This window comes from Esox lucius, chromosome 3, assembly GCF_011004845.1.
Source record: "Esox lucius isolate fEsoLuc1 chromosome 3, fEsoLuc1.pri, whole genome shotgun sequence".
Taxonomy (NCBI): Eukaryota; Metazoa; Chordata; class Actinopteri; order Esociformes; family Esocidae; genus Esox; species Esox lucius.
The window spans coordinates 25,085,810-25,102,848 of record NC_047571.1 but is presented as its reverse complement, the minus strand read 5'-3'; the positions used below and the strand labels follow the sequence as shown (position 1 = coordinate 25,102,848).

At 39.9% G+C, this 17,039-nt stretch overlaps 1 protein-coding gene across 2 annotated transcripts in view; it reads right to left on the bottom strand.

The window, feature by feature from the left end:
• pex5lb (peroxisomal biogenesis factor 5-like b) overlaps positions 1 to 17,039 on the bottom strand; it is a 40,106-nt gene that overhangs the window by 9,725 nt on the left and 13,342 nt on the right. Inside the window, exons 2-8 of one of the 2 annotated variants that reach the window (XM_020042234.3) lie at positions 11,493 to 11,579; positions 5,144 to 5,258; positions 4,952 to 5,035; positions 4,480 to 4,710; positions 1,927 to 2,056; positions 1,577 to 1,664; positions 1,233 to 1,331 (exon numbers count right to left, since the gene is read on the bottom strand). In XM_020042234.3, the coding sequence (XP_019897793.2) occupies positions 1,233 to 1,331; positions 1,577 to 1,664; positions 1,927 to 2,056; positions 4,480 to 4,710; positions 4,952 to 5,035; positions 5,144 to 5,258; positions 11,493 to 11,579 (834 nt within the window). The remainder of the gene's footprint in view (positions 1 to 1,232; positions 1,332 to 1,576; positions 1,665 to 1,926; positions 2,057 to 4,479; positions 4,711 to 4,951; positions 5,036 to 5,143; positions 5,259 to 11,492; positions 11,580 to 17,039) is intronic. The other variant, XM_034291503.1, reaches the window with a different exon arrangement.

Genomic DNA, 17,039 nt, shown 5'->3' with positions numbered 1-17,039 from the left:
ATTAGGTACACATTAGTAACAGTATGCTGTGCCATGCTTATTTTGAGCTAACATGAGCTCATTTTTATGTAGTGCAAATCTATTTGCTTCTGAATGTTGTGTCAGATGTGTCCAGGCTAAAAAACATTGTGGTGAATCTGCCAGTCGGATTAGGAGAAACCCATTGTTGGTCTATACTATATTTAGTCTACTAGAACAGTGTTGAAGTCTTTTCCTGCCCCATGACTGTACCATCTCATCCTGGTCTTCTCATCTGTCTTCTCTTCCTTTTTCACTCTCAGTCAACTGGCCCTGGACACCAGTTTAACACTGCTCCGTCTTCACCCAGCTTTATGCCTGGCATCACGGCTCTTCTCTCTTCAAACATCTCCCTTCGGGGTAAAGAGCTCCTCAAGTCTGCATCTGTGTTTGTGTGTTTGTGCGTTTGTGCCCATGTTTGTGTATGTTAGTTTCTGTCAACTTTTTTCATTCACAGTCTTCTTTCAATCTTTTCTCCGATCTCTTTTTCACAGTTTTTGTCTTATTTACTATATCATTCATTGTCTCTCTCTTTCCTCCTCTGTCTTCTTCAGTGATTCTTATGTCCTCTTCCTTTCAGCCTCTCATATTCCTCAACATCCATTACAATCAGAGTGGTTTGAATCCTGAATGCTGATTGGCTGAAGGCTGAAGACCTAATAGTAGACCTAATAGTATGACATCACTTAACGTTTTACACCTCAAATTTAATTGGTAACCAGTTTATAACCAGGGTTAGAGTTACATAACCATAGGGGTCCATTGCAACGATTAGATTTTATGGCTGAAAAAACATTTCTTTGTGGATTTGGATTGGCGCTTGAGGTTCCTATCTTTCTGGCATATTTCCTATCTTTCTGACTCTTTAAAAGAGGCAACCAGGTTTTGTAGTAAATAAAAACATACTTGCTAGTTTAGACTGCCGTTGTTCCAATGTGTATAAGTATACTCTTGAATAGGATTAATTCACAACCAGTGTCATAAATCTTATCACAGTTCCCTAATAGAACACAGAAGAACCACAGTCTCAAATTACAGATAACAGCTGCATCCTGTCGGAGTGGAAGATTGTGCATAAGTATGCTTTCAATGCAGGATGGCTGATTCCAAAAAAAAACATCTTAATTTTTCTTGAACCTTTTGGTTTTGGGCATCACCTCTGAGTGACTCCCAGGAAATGTTTGTGAAGTGTTGGGTGTGTAGTAACCCCTCACCTCTACAGCAGCCTTGGCCCTTACAAACTCCTCATCCTGGGAATGACGTCTGACCAACACGTGACGTAGACTGGGACGCACTTGTCGAGGTACTGGGTCCTGTCGAGCAGAGAGGGCAATGCACATGAAATGAACACAAACAAAAATGCAAGGCAGGCCAAAATCATAACAGATTTACAGATCTCACTAATAATCTCAGAAGGCGGTAGAGACATCTTTATATAAATCTTTTTTTAAAACTTTTTTTGCTATCTCTGTGACAGCTTTTGATTACATAAGACTTTGTCGCCAAAATGTACCTCTCTGTGGTATTTTCAAACTTGGCACCCTAACTTTGTGTTCACCTGTGGAGCTGATATGCGGTCCTCCCCATCGAGGCTGTTAACCTCAAAGGAGTTCTTCATGGATGGATCTGTTTTAAACTCTGCTGACCTGGGGAGAAATAACTGGCTTAAAATTAACGTCTTACTACAGTTAAAGGTGTAATATACTTCTTCAGCAGATTAAACATAAAAATCTGCTCCCAATAACTGTTAATATTTTAGACTACTTTTTGCTTCCTTTCTCTGACCTATAATACATAGCCAGTTGAATTAATATATTTCTTCTGTTTCAGTGCTTTATATTTAATGTAATGTACAAGGGTGGTAGAGTATCCATTTCCTGGCTTAGATGGTTCAGAATGCCTTTTTACCAAAGTAATTCGCTGGAGGAATGGTGCGAGGTGCACCTTGTCTCATATCTTCTCCTCCTTGTGCCATTCAGGGAGCCTTCAGCGTGAAGATTCGCCTCCTCCCATTTCTCCAAAGGAGAGGAGGAACTGACTGAGAGGAAGGAAAGGGCATAGAAAATATGTTAGTGTTTTGCAATCTTGCTGTAAACACTAGTATACTGAACAGTTAGCATATTCCTATCCGACTTGGAACAATCCTACATTTTCCCCGACTCCCACATCTGCACCTGGGTAGATCTCAATAAACTGGACAGGTAAATGTTATCATACCTATACAATCTTGAGCAAGACCGATAACACTAACTCAGATGGAGATCTACCATCCTTTACGCTTTCAGCTCAACCCCAATTTACCAGCCCTATTTATTAGCAGCTGAAGCAGGTGTTCTATATTAGGATATGAATGAAAACATCCTGGTTGGTAGATCTCCAGCACTAGGACTGTGCAGCCCTGCCCTAACTGCTCCTATAAGTCACTCTGGATCAGAGTGTCTGCTAAATGACGAATATGTACACTCACCTAAAGGATTATTAGGAACACCTGTTAAATTCCTCATTAATGCAATTATCTAATCAACCAATCACATGGCAGTTACTTCAATGCATTTAGGGGTGTGGTCCTGGTCAAGACAATCTCCTGAACTCCAAACTGAATGTCAGAATGGGAAAGAAAGGAGATTTATGCAATTTTGAGTGTGGCATGGTTGTTGGTGCCAGACGGGCCGGTCTGAGTATTTCACAATCTGCTCAGTTACTGGGATTTTCACGCACAACCATTTCTAGGGTTTACAAAGAATGGTGTGAAAAGGGAAAAACATCCAGTATGCGGCAGAATTGTGGGCGAAAATGCCTTGTTGATGCTAGAGGTCAGAGGAGAATGGGCCGACTGATTCAAGCTGATTGAAGAGCAACTTTGACTGAAATAACCACTCGTTACAACCGAGGTATGCAGCAAAGCATTTGTGAAGCCACAACACGCACAATCTTGAGGCGGATGGGCTACAACAGCAGAAGACCCCACCGGGTACCACTCATCTACACTATAAATAGGAAAAAGAGGCTACAATTTGCACGAGCTCACCAAAATTGGACGAATGTTGCCTGGTCTGATGAGTCTCGATTTCTGTTGAGACATTCAGATGGTAGAGTCAAAATTTGGCGTAAACAGAATAAGAACATGGATCCATCATGCCTTGTTACCACTGTGCAGGCTGGTGGTGGTGGTGTAATGGTGTGGGGGATGTTTTCTTGGCACACTTTAGGCCCCTTAGTGACCAATTGGGCATCGTTTAAATGCCACGGCCTACCTGCACATTGTTTCTGACCATGTCCATCCCTTTATAACCACCATGTACCCATCCTCTGATGGCTACTTCCAGCAGGATAATGCTCCATGTCACAAAGCTCGAATCATTTCAAATTGGTTTCTTGAACATGACAATGAGTTCACTGTACTGAAATGGCCCCCACAGTCACCAGATCTCAACCCAATAGAGCATCTTTGGGATGTGGTGGAACGGGAGCTTCGTGCCCTGGATGTGCATCCCACAAATCTCCATCAACTGCAAGATGCTATCCTATTAATATGGGCCAACATTTCTAAAGAATGCTTTCAGCACCTTGTTGAATCAATGCCACGTAGAATTAAGGCAGTTCTGAAGGCGAAAGGGGGTCAAACACAGTATTAGTATGGTGTTCCTAATAATCCTTAAGGTGAGTGTAAATTGTAAAAGAACTATTACCATAATGGTATCAACTTTGGACGCAGACCAAAATAAGGAATTACTTATGCACTTGTTAGTCTTCCAGCTTGTTTATACAAGCAATTATAAAATCAATTTTCCATAAACATTCTCTTTGCCAGTGACTTCTCCAAAGTGGGTAGAAATATGTTCACGATCTCAGTCTGGCCCACACAAGCACAATGTCTCTGAGCCCTGTCAGTGACCATCCAAGGGAATCCACCTGTCCCATCCCTTCTCCAGATTGCGAGACAGGATGATGTGAAGGTAATTTTAGGGTTAAGTGTCCTACAATTTACTGAGCAGGTTGACACCTTGTGAAACATGAAAGGACACAGCGAGGTAAGGGAACAATTAAATGTTACCTCATCCGGCTAAGAGCTGACATTACAATCAGCCAGCAACAGAGTTTCATTTCATCACTGCACAAATCAAATAACAGCATAATGAAAACAGAGCAGTTGGGTGGCTTTTGAAGGCTTTACAAGGCTCAAAAGAAGCCTATTGAAATGATTAAATATGGGATAATCTGCCGGCTTCAATAGTCTTCTCTGAGTATGTAAATAATGTTGTAATTTCGGTAAAAGCACTACCTGGCCTATTGTAAACCAATGGCAATTCAGGACACAGTAATTAAAGCCCATTTTTACTGAAAGCATTACTGTCTCCTTTTCATGGGTGACTGATGATATTGCTGTGGGAGTGATGGCAGCTCCATGTTCTAAGAATTAAACACACACACACACACACAACAGCCCAGGCCGGTCAGTACCCGAGTCCAGCGAGACTCTTTCAGGGGTGCGCGGGGTCCGAGGGCTGGATGAGCGCTCCACCTCCACCTGGATGAGCTCCGTCTCCTCCATCTTCCTCCCTCTCCGGGGGCTGTTTTTAGAACTCCCGTTGCGGGGCCTCGAGGGGCTCGGCCGTTCTCTGACGGTGCCCTTCCTGCCCCCGGTGTCACTGGGCTCGCTCAGGTCCACGAGGTCCAGGGCTGTGGACAGAACTAAGGAAACACACAGAAGGTCGGCCACTCGTAATACATTCCCCCGATAATACCGATGTCCGCCCCAACACTCGGCGGGGCACGCTCTATCAGACATCTGTAAATACACGTTAATAACTTAGGACAACAGATACTGATTAAATCACTACAGGAACAACAGACTGACACGGTTCGCAGTTTGACAACTGTGGACAGTGACATAACCAGGACAACTTAACCGAATTCTAACATCTTTATAAACCTTTGCCATTGCTTGGGGCGTGCTTGTTCCTCGGGTACATCGAGTGGAACTGGACGTGGCTACTGAAGAAGGTTTGGGACATATCTGCTTGGGGGAAGAGGTAGGGGACAAAAGGACACTGAGTGATGGAGTAAGACAGGAGAGGAGCAGATGTGTACGTTAATCAGCCGGGGGTGACGGGTGAAGGGCTACCTGCTGTGTTGGAGGTGACTGGCCGGACCACGGGGCCATCAACGCGGCTCTCTGACAGGAAATCATCGATGGACGGGCTTAGCAGCGGGCGGCTCTCTTGCTGCTCACCAACCAGCTGGGAGGTAAAGACGCAACGGTAAGGAATGTAAGGACTAAAGATAGAATGGAAATATAGAAAGAAGACAGGAACCTCTGGCTCGCAGGTAATATCCGGCCCACCAATTTAATTTTGCCCATGAACGTTGTCGTTTAGTGTTGCAGACTGTGTCCCTGGGCTAGAGGATGTTGTAGTTGGTTGCACAACAGTATTGTTGAATACTTTTCTTATTGGCCAGAGAGGATCTCTAGACTGCACAGTAAAATGTAATATACAAACAGTAAAATCTCACAAGCATAGATATACAAACCTGTTCCCCCAAAAAAAATTGGACACTGTGTTAAATGTAAAGAAAAACAGAATACAATGATGTGCAAATCATTTAAACCCTATGTTCAACAGAAAATAGTAGCAAGACAACATTTCAAATGTTGAAACTGAGAAATATTATTGTTTCACTTTGAATTTGATACCAGTAACACATTTCAAAAAACCTGGGACAACTTTTCTTAAAGACTGTAAAAGTTGTGTAAGGCTAAAGAAAAAAACCTGGTGGAGTACCACACAACTAATTACGTTAATTGGCAAAAGGTCAGTAACATGATTAGGAATTTTAAAAATCCCAGAGAGGATGAGTCCTTCAGAAGTAAAGATGGGGAAATGTTCACCATTCTGTGAAAGACTGCACAGGTAAATAGTGCAACAATTTAAGAATAACGTTTCTCAACGTATAATTACAAAGAGTTTGGGGATTTGGTACATGATATTATGAAAAGGGTTCAGGGAATCCAGAGAATTCACTGTATGAAAGGGACAAGGCCAAAAATCAATATTGGATGGCCTTGATCTTCGGGCCTACAGATGGCACTGCATTAAAAACAGATACGATTCTGTAGTGGATATCAATGCATGGGCTCAGGAACACCCCCGAAAACCATTGTCTTTGAACACAGTACATCGCTGCATCCTCAAATGCATGTTAAAATTCTACCATACAAAGGAGAAAACATATACGAACAACATCCAGAAACATTGTTGCTATATCAGGGCCTGAGCTCATTTAAGATGGACTGATGTGAAGTGGAAAACTCCTGGGGTCTGATGAATCCAAATTGTAAATTATTTTTGGGAATCATGGACGCCGCGTCCTTCCGGGCTAAATAGGAGAGGGACCATTTCAAAAACCGAGTATCCGTGATGGTATGGGGGTGCATTAGTACACATGGCATACAGAGTGTTGTAAAAAAAAGTGATGCAACTTAGTGGTAAACATGCCCTTGTCCCAACTTTTTTGAAACGTGTTGCTAGCATCAAATTCAAAATGGGCATGTATTTTTCCAAAAACAATAATATTTCTCAGTTTGGTCATTTGATACGTTGTCTTTGTCCTATATTCAATTAAAGGGTTACATGATTTGCACATCATTTCATTCTTTATTGATTGTTAACACTAATACTCCTTAAAAAACACAGCACAACCTACAGTAATACAATGTAATATAATATAAATATGTGAATTGCTTTCTAATGTTGATGGATGATATTCTGTATCTCACATGGCTGAGGCACAAAATATACAGATCCCATTCAGATGAGCTTGTGGGGATGTTATATAGACCCCTTATGGTCATAAACTATGTGACAGTGCATGGCCTTCAAACACATTGACAGCAGCAGGAAGATGCAGAGAGCAACACAATCTCTAGCATAGTCACTGACACCATTCATCATTATACTTCTGTGTGTGGGTCTGTGTGCAAGTGTGCAGGTGTGTGTGCATGTGTGTGGGCCAGTTTATTCTGTACACCCTCTATTCATGAAAATGGACCACTCCTACGTAAGTCACATGGCCATGGCTGTCTATATAAAGCAGGCAGACAGGCATCCAGGCATTCGGTTACTGTTCTGTTGAAGGTTACATTGGACAAAACAAGTGACCTAAACCACTTTGAGTGTGGGGAGATTGTCTGTGCCAATTGCAGTGTTCCAGTATTATAGAAACGACAATCTTCCCAGGCTTTTCAGGCACAACAGGGACTAGGGGTTTATTGAGATTGGTACGACAAAACCAAAAGACATCCAATCAGTGGCAATTCTGTTGATGATAGGTTGAAGCAGAAAGGCGAGACGTGTGCTAACAGACAACAGTGGTGGTGCTGAGACTTGTAATTGTGGATAAAGCATAAATTAGAGGTATTGTTTTTATCTCAAACAGACTGTTAAAAAGTGCTCAGGAAGACGACATCGTCCTGAAGAGTTTTAACTAAGCAAGAGCAAGCTGAGCTCAGTCTCTGGCCTTGAATCCAACTGAAAGCCTGTGTTTTAAATTGAAGTGGGCCCATTAGCACAAAAGGCCCAATATTGGCCCTATTTTGAAATGTATTTGCTGTTTCTACTAAGCTAACAAATAGAATTGTGGACACACAATATGCAGGTATAAAAAGTGTTGTGAAATAATGATAATTAAAAGTGAAGTTGTTCTTTCCTGCTAAGGTGCATAGAGGCACATTGTTAAACAAAAACATAAGATTATTTTGTAATTACATATTTATTTCTCTTTTTTTTTTTTTTACTCAAACAAACATTGCATTCCGCAAGCTCTATGCAATTCAACACACGAACACCTTATACCCATGGATACACAAGAGTCAGACGGATCCTTAAACAAACACACACAGAGCTATTTAGAACAGAATGTAATCACATCACACGGACTTGCAGCCAAGACAACCTGTCGACCAGCAAATCATCCTGAAGCGTGAGTGTCCTAGTCGGGTGCATTTGATGTTGGTTACATACGCTTTCACTGCCAGGCTGTCCATTTCAGCCTCTTGTCAAATTTGCATTTGTTGCTAGCTATTGAGAAAGTGAAACCTCTTTGTAGAGCCACATGGACAAGGGCTAATGAAGGGAGGGCTGTACCAAAACAAATATTCAAACCACACTTTTGCTTATAAGGAGGCCCATTATCAGATTTGGTAAGCCAAGTATTTTATTGTTTGTTGCTTGCAGCAATGATTTGTTACGGGTCTAATTCTGTTACGGGTCATCAATCAAATATACTTTACTACTCCTTACTTGCAGCTGTCAGGTGCTTATACACACATGCCCAGCTTACACCTAAAAGAGCAAGCAACAACAGGAAGTCACAGTCACATTGTTTCCTTAGCCTTCTTCTGGCCTTCTAGCCAGTGCTCCTGTTATCACATTCAAAAATTAGGATTGGCTAGAATCCCAGGATGGCTAAAAAGGTTTCAGTTGTGTCCCCAATCAGAATCCTGGGAAATGAAGTAGCCCATCTCTCTTCTAAATACTATTAAGTATGATTGGTGGGTAGACTTTTGGACATGACCAGGGAGAAGGTACAAGTAGCTGGTTGTGTGTGCGTGTGAGAGTATCCATAACACAAATACATTTAATGATTTTTATCTGTCAGTAAATTACAAGCTGTGATGGCTTATCAAGTATCAAATTCTAGTTATCTTCTTAAAGCTTGATCATGGCCTAATTCCTGGCTGTAAACATTGGCATTATCCCAGACAATATGTCTCCTCATCATAATTTCACATCAGAGCAGATTTATAGCCTATGGGGTCAACACCTATGTGAAGGGATGAATACACACCCACCATCATTGGGGTCAGTGCCATTTCAGTGCAGTCACTTCAATGTTTTTCACTGAGCATATGGAGCTGACAGAAAATGCATGAAAACACACAGTAATTATAGACTCTCAGAAATGTCCTGTTTTCCTAATCATCAGCAGGCAGCCTATGTGAGATAATGCTTATTATGTGATATAATGGTTATTATCTCACATTATCAGGCCAGATTACATGCCACCAGATAAACCTCAGGGGGAAACCCACTATATTTTTTTGTACTTTTTTAGTTGTTCAGATTACAAATCTAAACAAAATATTTTACAAAATGTTTGGTTTGAATTGGTTGAAATTAGCTTTAAAACATCCAAATAGTCTCTCTCTCTTACACTTGTCCATCAAGAGAAATCTGAACAGCCAGCCTCATAATGTGGGTTGCTGTGAGGCCAATTATTGCTGACTATTCCTTTTCCTGGTCGCAAGGGAATTAGCTAGGACATTAGGGTGACTAGACCTTCTCAGGTATGTAGCCATGATATTGGCTAAATATAGGTAACTGAGTCCTTTTGAATATAATTATAATGTAGAACTTATTTAACACTCACACAACTAGCGTTTGCTAATACACAGCACATGTAGTATGCTTCAGAGTATGCTTGGTAGTCAACAGCCAGACTTCATCTATATGTAAATATACAAAATTAGTCCCCAGAACACTGCATTCGTACATAGTGGAATATATTAATGAGACAAAATATTAAGAACTCTAAGTAGGACTTTGGGACAACTAAGATAGATTGCAAATATAGCATGTTCAGAAAAAATGTATGATGCATGAAAGCACATTTCATATGAACACAAAATAATATCCAACCAAAACAAGATTGCTTGGATTAATTTAATTCTAAATGTAATCCAGTACAGTCCTGTAAAACTAGAAAGACAGAGAGACACAGAGAGAGAGTGAGAAAGAAAAAGAGAGCGAGGAAGCAGAAAATGAAAGCTAAGCAGCTTATGACTTTGGCAAGTTACATTTAATTTGGCCTTCCCAAGTTATAAAGACAGAAATCTCCTTTTAAATGAAACTGTTGGAATAATATTCTGAATGATGAGAAAAGCTTTGGGAACAAGTTGGCAGCTAATAAGAGAGGTCCTTGATAATGTTTATCATGTAATTGAAAGAAATAATCCCAAGCACAATAAAATCTATTTATTTAGTGTAGAAAAATAGGCATTTTGGGATTGATTAGTGATTAACATCTGAATTTGATACATGATTTCATATGCATATTTAGCATTAACTAATCTGTGATGGAAGGGCCATAATGTTAGAACTGCCTGCTAGTTAGCTCAAATCTGACGTAACATAAAAATGAAACATAGATATCTCTGTTTTCACAAAATAAAAGCAAATAAAATATGTGCCGTTGACAAAACAAAGGTGTTAAATAATATGAAGAGATTGATAGGTGTAACGTTGGTGACAGTGACACCATCAGCACAAGGAGATTGATAGGCGTAACATTAGTGACAGTGACATCAGCAGCATGAGGAGATTGATAGGTGTAACATTAGTGACAGTGACATCAGCAGCATGAGGAGATTGATAGGTGTAACATTAGTGACAGTGACATCAGCAGCATGAGGAGATTGATAGGTGTAACATTAGTGACAGTGACATCAGCAGCATGAGGAGATTGATAGGTGTAACATTAGTGACAGTGACATCAGCAGCATGAGGAGATTGATACAGCAGGTGTAATGTTAGTGACAGTAGCAGCATGACAGTGTCAAGGGAGTAAGAAAGGGAAGACAATGGTGATCTAAATCTGACAGCAGCTGGCAGTGAGGCCTTGTAACTGCAGGGATGAATTTCCTTATAAGCTGTCAATACAAACCTCTGGTCAGTACAATCAACATGAATATAAATGCAATATGCAACAATTTCTGCCATATCTGTCAATTGGATAGATGTTTTTGGCAAAGGAGAAATACTCACTAACAGAATGCAAACAAATGTATGTGCAACATAACCTTTTTGTGCGTATAAATACTTTTCATGACTTTTCATGGATTCAACACCATGTTTCCTTACGATATTTGTTCAGAATAGATAAAACCTCCTTAAATTATTAGTAAATGGTATTTAAAAACAATATTCTTTGATGTGGGAAACCAGGTAGCAATCATAAGATGTTATGCACACGATGGGAGGGCTTAAACTATTTCATTTCTATGCTGAGAAGACAGACAGGATTTCTTGCTCTAAAAGAAAAAAAATGTATCTTTAGCTTCTCAACAAACTCAGCAATGTCTGTTTTAAAAGATAGATTTTCATGTTCCCAAATCCCAAGGCATTTGTGTGTCAAAACACATTCCATAACCGAACTGTCCAATGTAGAAATGTTGAAATCATCCAAACCTAGATTTCGGGACCTACATCCAGAAGGGAATTTACCCTGCATTTGTTCACTGACTATCAGGCTGTATAAAAATATGTGCAAACTTCTAAGCCACAAAAGTTACGTTGGCTTGCAGTTTCTGTTGTCTGCTAAGCAAAGAAATCAAAGCAAAAAAGCACAGTGATGTACAATATACCAAACCAGGAAGTGCTTGATTGCTGCTTCCTTTTGGTGGACATCATGCCCACCTTGGTTGTCACAGTGTTCCCTTCAGAGGATGCCTTTTTACCCGGAAGCTCCTTCAGCACCATGGCAACAGCCCTTTCCCCTTTCCCCTATAACAGTGAGATCAACAATGACTTGTGTCAGTGGTGACAAATAGTTTCTATTCCACTTCAGTCTGTTTTAACCATAGATTCTTAGACTAAAAACAAGCCCCTCAGACTAGCAGTTTGACTGTGCACGAATGGGTCCCCTTTCATAGCAGCTTGTACATGTGAAAAAGAACATTGATTTCAATGTAAATGACCATTCTAGTCATTCAATTCCTATGGTTTTAATGGAAATTGTAGGCTGCTGTTCCAAATAATTACATAGGCAATTTGAAATAACTTAAAATGTTGGTCCACCAAACAAATCTGAATGAATGTATGTCACCTTAAAGGAATTACTTAATATACTGTTCATGTTCAGATGATGACAGAAAAAAAGGCATATAGGGCAGGTTTATTCAAATCTTACCCTACAAGGTCCGGAGCCTGCTGGTTCTCTGCTCTACCTGATAATTAATTGCACCCCCCTGGTGTGCCAGTTCAAAGTCGGTCCCTGATTAGAGGAGAACAATGAAAAAAAGCAGTGGAACTGGCTTCGAGGTCCAGAGTTCAAAGCTTATTATAACTGGTTGGACTGACCCTTTCATCCTAAGATGAATTAGGCAACCATGTAAGAAACAACTTAATTTGTCAGGATTGATTTGATAATCCATCATTCAGTGTAGTACCTATCTTGTACTTTTATTTACCTTTGAATCCAGCTTGGTTCAAGGTAATATCATTTCCAGAATATTTTTTGTGTAATACCTGGATAGTGTGGTATTCAGGTGTATCAGTAGATCAATAAGCAAAGTCATCCAAAACAGATAACCAAAATCCAACTGGGTTTTTTGCAACCTCATTACTAGATCATCTTCCTTTATGTGTGAGTACCTGAGAGGAAGGCATCAGTAACCACATCTGTACGTTCTGGCTCTATGATATTCTGATTCATCTGTTTATCACCACCAGTATAAGTTTATAAGTATAACCAACAGTTTAAGTTATGCCAACAGCTCCCCAAAAAATTCTACACAGACCATTTGATTTGGTCTATTAAACTTTATGCAACCAGTTTAAACATATTAAATAATATATATGTTATGCCAGACTGAGGCATTTATCAAGTTACAACTTGTATTTCAGAGTAGATATATTTCTTCATACATACACACATGGCACGAACACACACACATACACACAGTTATGAGCACTTAAAAGAATGGGGATGTCATAATCACCATGGGACAAAGGAAAAATGGCCTGGAAGCAATTTGGCAAGTCTGTTGAGCCCTAAATTCACCTCAACAAACTAGTGCAGTTGTTCAGTAAAATTGTTGCATTCCAAGCGGCCTCAAATTTGGTAGGAAATAAAGTATTGTGTTAGAAGTAGTTATAGATAGCAAAATAAACAAAGTAAAGGTGGTTTTACCTAGTTCAAGAGCTACCCTTGGTGTATCAAGTACTAACCAATCCTGTGATCTTGTGCTATAATAAATATTTTCACATAAAGAAGTTATGCGAGATATGCTGGATGTTTCTGTAAGACTGTGAAATACTGCACTAACAATATTACTCCTCTCCTCAACTGTTCAAAGTTATCTTACTTTGGACTTTAAAAGTCTTCTGCAGTTTTGCTGGCTCAGGCCTGGGTCGCAGGGCCGACTCCAGGCATAAGCGACATAAGCAGTCCCTTAGGGCCCTTGACCGCTAGGGGGCCTCCGACTGCCTGGGAGCCCTCGACCGATAGGGGAGAGGGGGCCCCAATACACATTTGGCTCAAGGGCCCTAAAAGACTAGAGCCGGCACTAATGGGTCGTCTCCATGTGAACTTTAGGCTTGTGATGAGTGAGCATCCTAAATATAGTCAAAACTTTTTCGGGGGGATGGATATTTGGCTTTCGTCTTATATGCCTCTCTGTTTGTCTACAGTGTGTGACTTACCCTTTTTATCTCACTCTCCAACTGTCTTACCCTTGCATTCATCTGATGCATCGGTGAAGCACTTCAGTATTGTTTTGGTTTGGGAGCAGCCGTCGCACCTCAGACCTAAAAATAAACCTGCCGTGTGCTGATCTAACATTCTAGCTCCAACCGTTGAGACTCCCAGTAGTGCTGAGTCAAGCTGATCTTTTTTTCCATCAGCATCTGATTAGACCCAAATGAAACACACCCGTAAAATGATGCATCACTTTTGCAACTCAACCGTATCATAGGTCCCAATAGCAATGGCTGAGTCAGAATTACATGCAGACTGGATAGCAAATCCGCCAATCAAATAATCTGCATTTGATTGGAAGTCCTGACCTCAAGTTATTTAAACAACGTTACTGAATTACTACAAATTTATACTCCATTTTATTGTGTACCGGGCACTGCAAACACATGCTTATCATCACTGCTGCTAAGTCTGCTAATGATGTAAATTAAACTCTTAACTGCATGTTAGTGTTGTTAGCATTTACACTTACAATTACTTTTTACCAGACACTGTCATCCAGAGTGACCTGTAGTTATTGCTTTCATCTGATGCTTGCTAGGTGGGATTACCACACAACTCATTCATAGTTAATAAAGTTTCAAGTACATTTTTTGTCCTTTCTAGCTACAGTACATCCCCCGTATCCGTGAGGGATCGGTTCTGCCAACCCTCGCGGACGTGGAAAATCGTGGATAAGTGACGCACCCCTGTAATGGTGCAGTTTACTTTATATATATATATATTTTTTTTTTTTTTCTTTATATTTTTCACTTTATAACTTTTTTGATTAGCATATATAAGATATAAAACACGTATAAATACATTAAATGTATATAAAATAATATACATAAAATATACATAAAAACATGCAATTAACCAGATTTGCGCGCTTTTAGAATTTCGGACTTCTTGAAACATTTCCCCAGATACTTGAGTTCACGAATGTGGAACCAAGGATAGCTGGGGGTTTACTGTATATTCAGAAAAGCAGGGGTTAGGATTCTAAGAGACCAGAGGTGGTTTTTGTATTGGCATGGGTAGGGATCTGTTAGGGAATGTAACTTACGTTACTTGCTGTAGAAAATAATGCATTAAGTTACTTAGTTACTTTAAGATAAGTCTTTAAGATAAGTTACGTTTTGATTCAATATTCACGTGTTGGTCACTTGTGCCCAGAAGGCACACATTTAATGGGATATCGTATAATTCCATAGTCAGGTATTGCATAGTCAGTGTCAGTCAATTATTAATCATCAATCATTTAAAGCAAGAGTGACCAATCCTATTATCTCAAGTAATCATATCCCATAATGAGAAACAATATCTGGATTTAGTTCTTTAATCAAGAATCTCTTAAATCCACAGATTATTTTGTATTGCAAGGGCCTCCACATTTTCAGGCCAGGCTTATTCACCAGTGTATATGTACAGACTTCAATACTAGATAGATCAATTGCAGTGAACAATGAAGAACAAAAAAACTGTTGTGGCCTTGTACACTGATAAACATATCTTCTCAAAAAAGAAGCACCAGGTGCTTAGGGCCCTCAACTGCTAGGGTGCCTCCAAATGCTAGGGAGCCATCGACCAATAGGGCAGCGTGGGCCCAAATTAAATTTTGCTTGGGGCCCCCAAAAGGCTAGAGCCGGCAGTGATGTGTATAATCCAATAATGTTTCATGATTTTAGTCAGAGGTGAATAATTACTAAATCTGTTTTGTAATTATTCAGAATACTCACATTTAGAAACAGAACATGTATTTAGATGTTCATTTGTGATCAACTCTGGTTGTCCAACAGAGGATGATTTGTGATCAACTCTGGTTGTCCTACAGAGGATGATTTGGGATAGAACTTTGGTTGTCCAACGGGCAAGAGATTGCAGCAAAACATAACAGCAACCTCGGTGATTGATAATATGCAAGGGTAGTAATAACAGTCAAAATAGTAAACTGCTTCCCAAGCCTGAATCACGCAGCTCAGCCTTCCGCTGCACTTGTCGACGCTACTTATTGATTTGAAATGAATGGGAGCTGGGCACGTGGCTTTGGTGTATCATAAACTTTAGCTGGAAGTGCTGGTGCTGCCATTTTTTCATTACCCCCATAAATGGTAGGCATGTAGGGTTTGGCCTAAGTGTAGGCATTTATATGCCCTTCAAAGGCAGGTTGGTGGGCCAAGATTAAAAGGGCGGATTAGGAAAAAGGCAGCAATGTTTTCCAGATTGCTTCTTGGGAACTGTATATTTAATACATCGTTGAAGTTGGTTGTTAAGCATATAAATGGTTTGTGTCCAGAGTGTACAGTTGATGAAACATTTGGGCATCTGTTGTCATATTGTAGGGAATATATTAAACAGAGGGGGATGTTTAAAGATAAGGGAATTTTAATTCAGTTGCTGTGCATTTCCTGCAAGGCCAAATGATGGAGTAAGATGGACATTTCCCTCAAGGAATTTTAGACATTGAAAGGTTCTATGGTTTTATGAATTATGGGAGAAATTAATAATTGAAATTGATATAAATTATTCTTCATTACGCTTTTCAACACTTTGCTCTTAAGCATGTTTATAAGAGGCAATGGTTTCCAACAACCTGAAAACAAGCCAAGATCAACAGTAGACGTTGGGACACTTCTCTTCATTGTGTCGGGTGAAAAAATGTTGATTTAAAATGTTTTATCCCAAAGGTTTTATGTATTTATAACCAGCAGTAAACTGGCAGCACTCATTCTAATTAATCTTGTATGAGAGCATCCCTCCTGTGGTTATTTCTGCCTGATTCTCTGTGAATGTAACTACAGTACAGATGCCCTAGAGGAGATTGGAGAGGACATTTTCCTAGCTAAACACTGAGGCTCTTTTTTCAGGGTCGTGTTCAGAATACACAAAACTGAAGTAAACAGGGAGAAATAAACACTATCCCCCCAAAAAATATCCCTGATTAGTGTTGTTGTTAAGTGCGTCCTAATCGAGATCGTAGGCAGCACAATCACAGGCCGAAGACCAGCCCTTTATGTGTCCTCACTATCCACAATCAAATGTTAATTGACGTGGTTTAGGTCAATGATTATGACAGCGGTTACTTGTGATAGCATAAAGCTTTCTTCAAAGGTAGCAATTTTTGAATCTGCAAATGCAGGATTTTAATAAGAAAAAGTTCAACCACCTTGAGGCATTTTCCAATTCACCATCCACTGTAGATCATACAATCTTACATAAATAATTTTTTTATGTCAAAGAAAGATTTGCTTATCCACATGTGCACTCAACTGCATCATCCGTTATTCCCAGTGTTGGCCAATGCGTTGAGCTCAATGGACTGAAAGCCAGGGTTGAAATCCCAGATAAATTGCAGGCCTGCGACAGCACTTTAACTCAATTCATCTCCGTTAACACCCAGTGATTACATCTGCTCAAGGAAATTACATTGAAGATTAATTCCGAAGATTATTTTCAAGTTCAAATAATTCATTACCATTAAGCAATAATGATCAAATTAATAA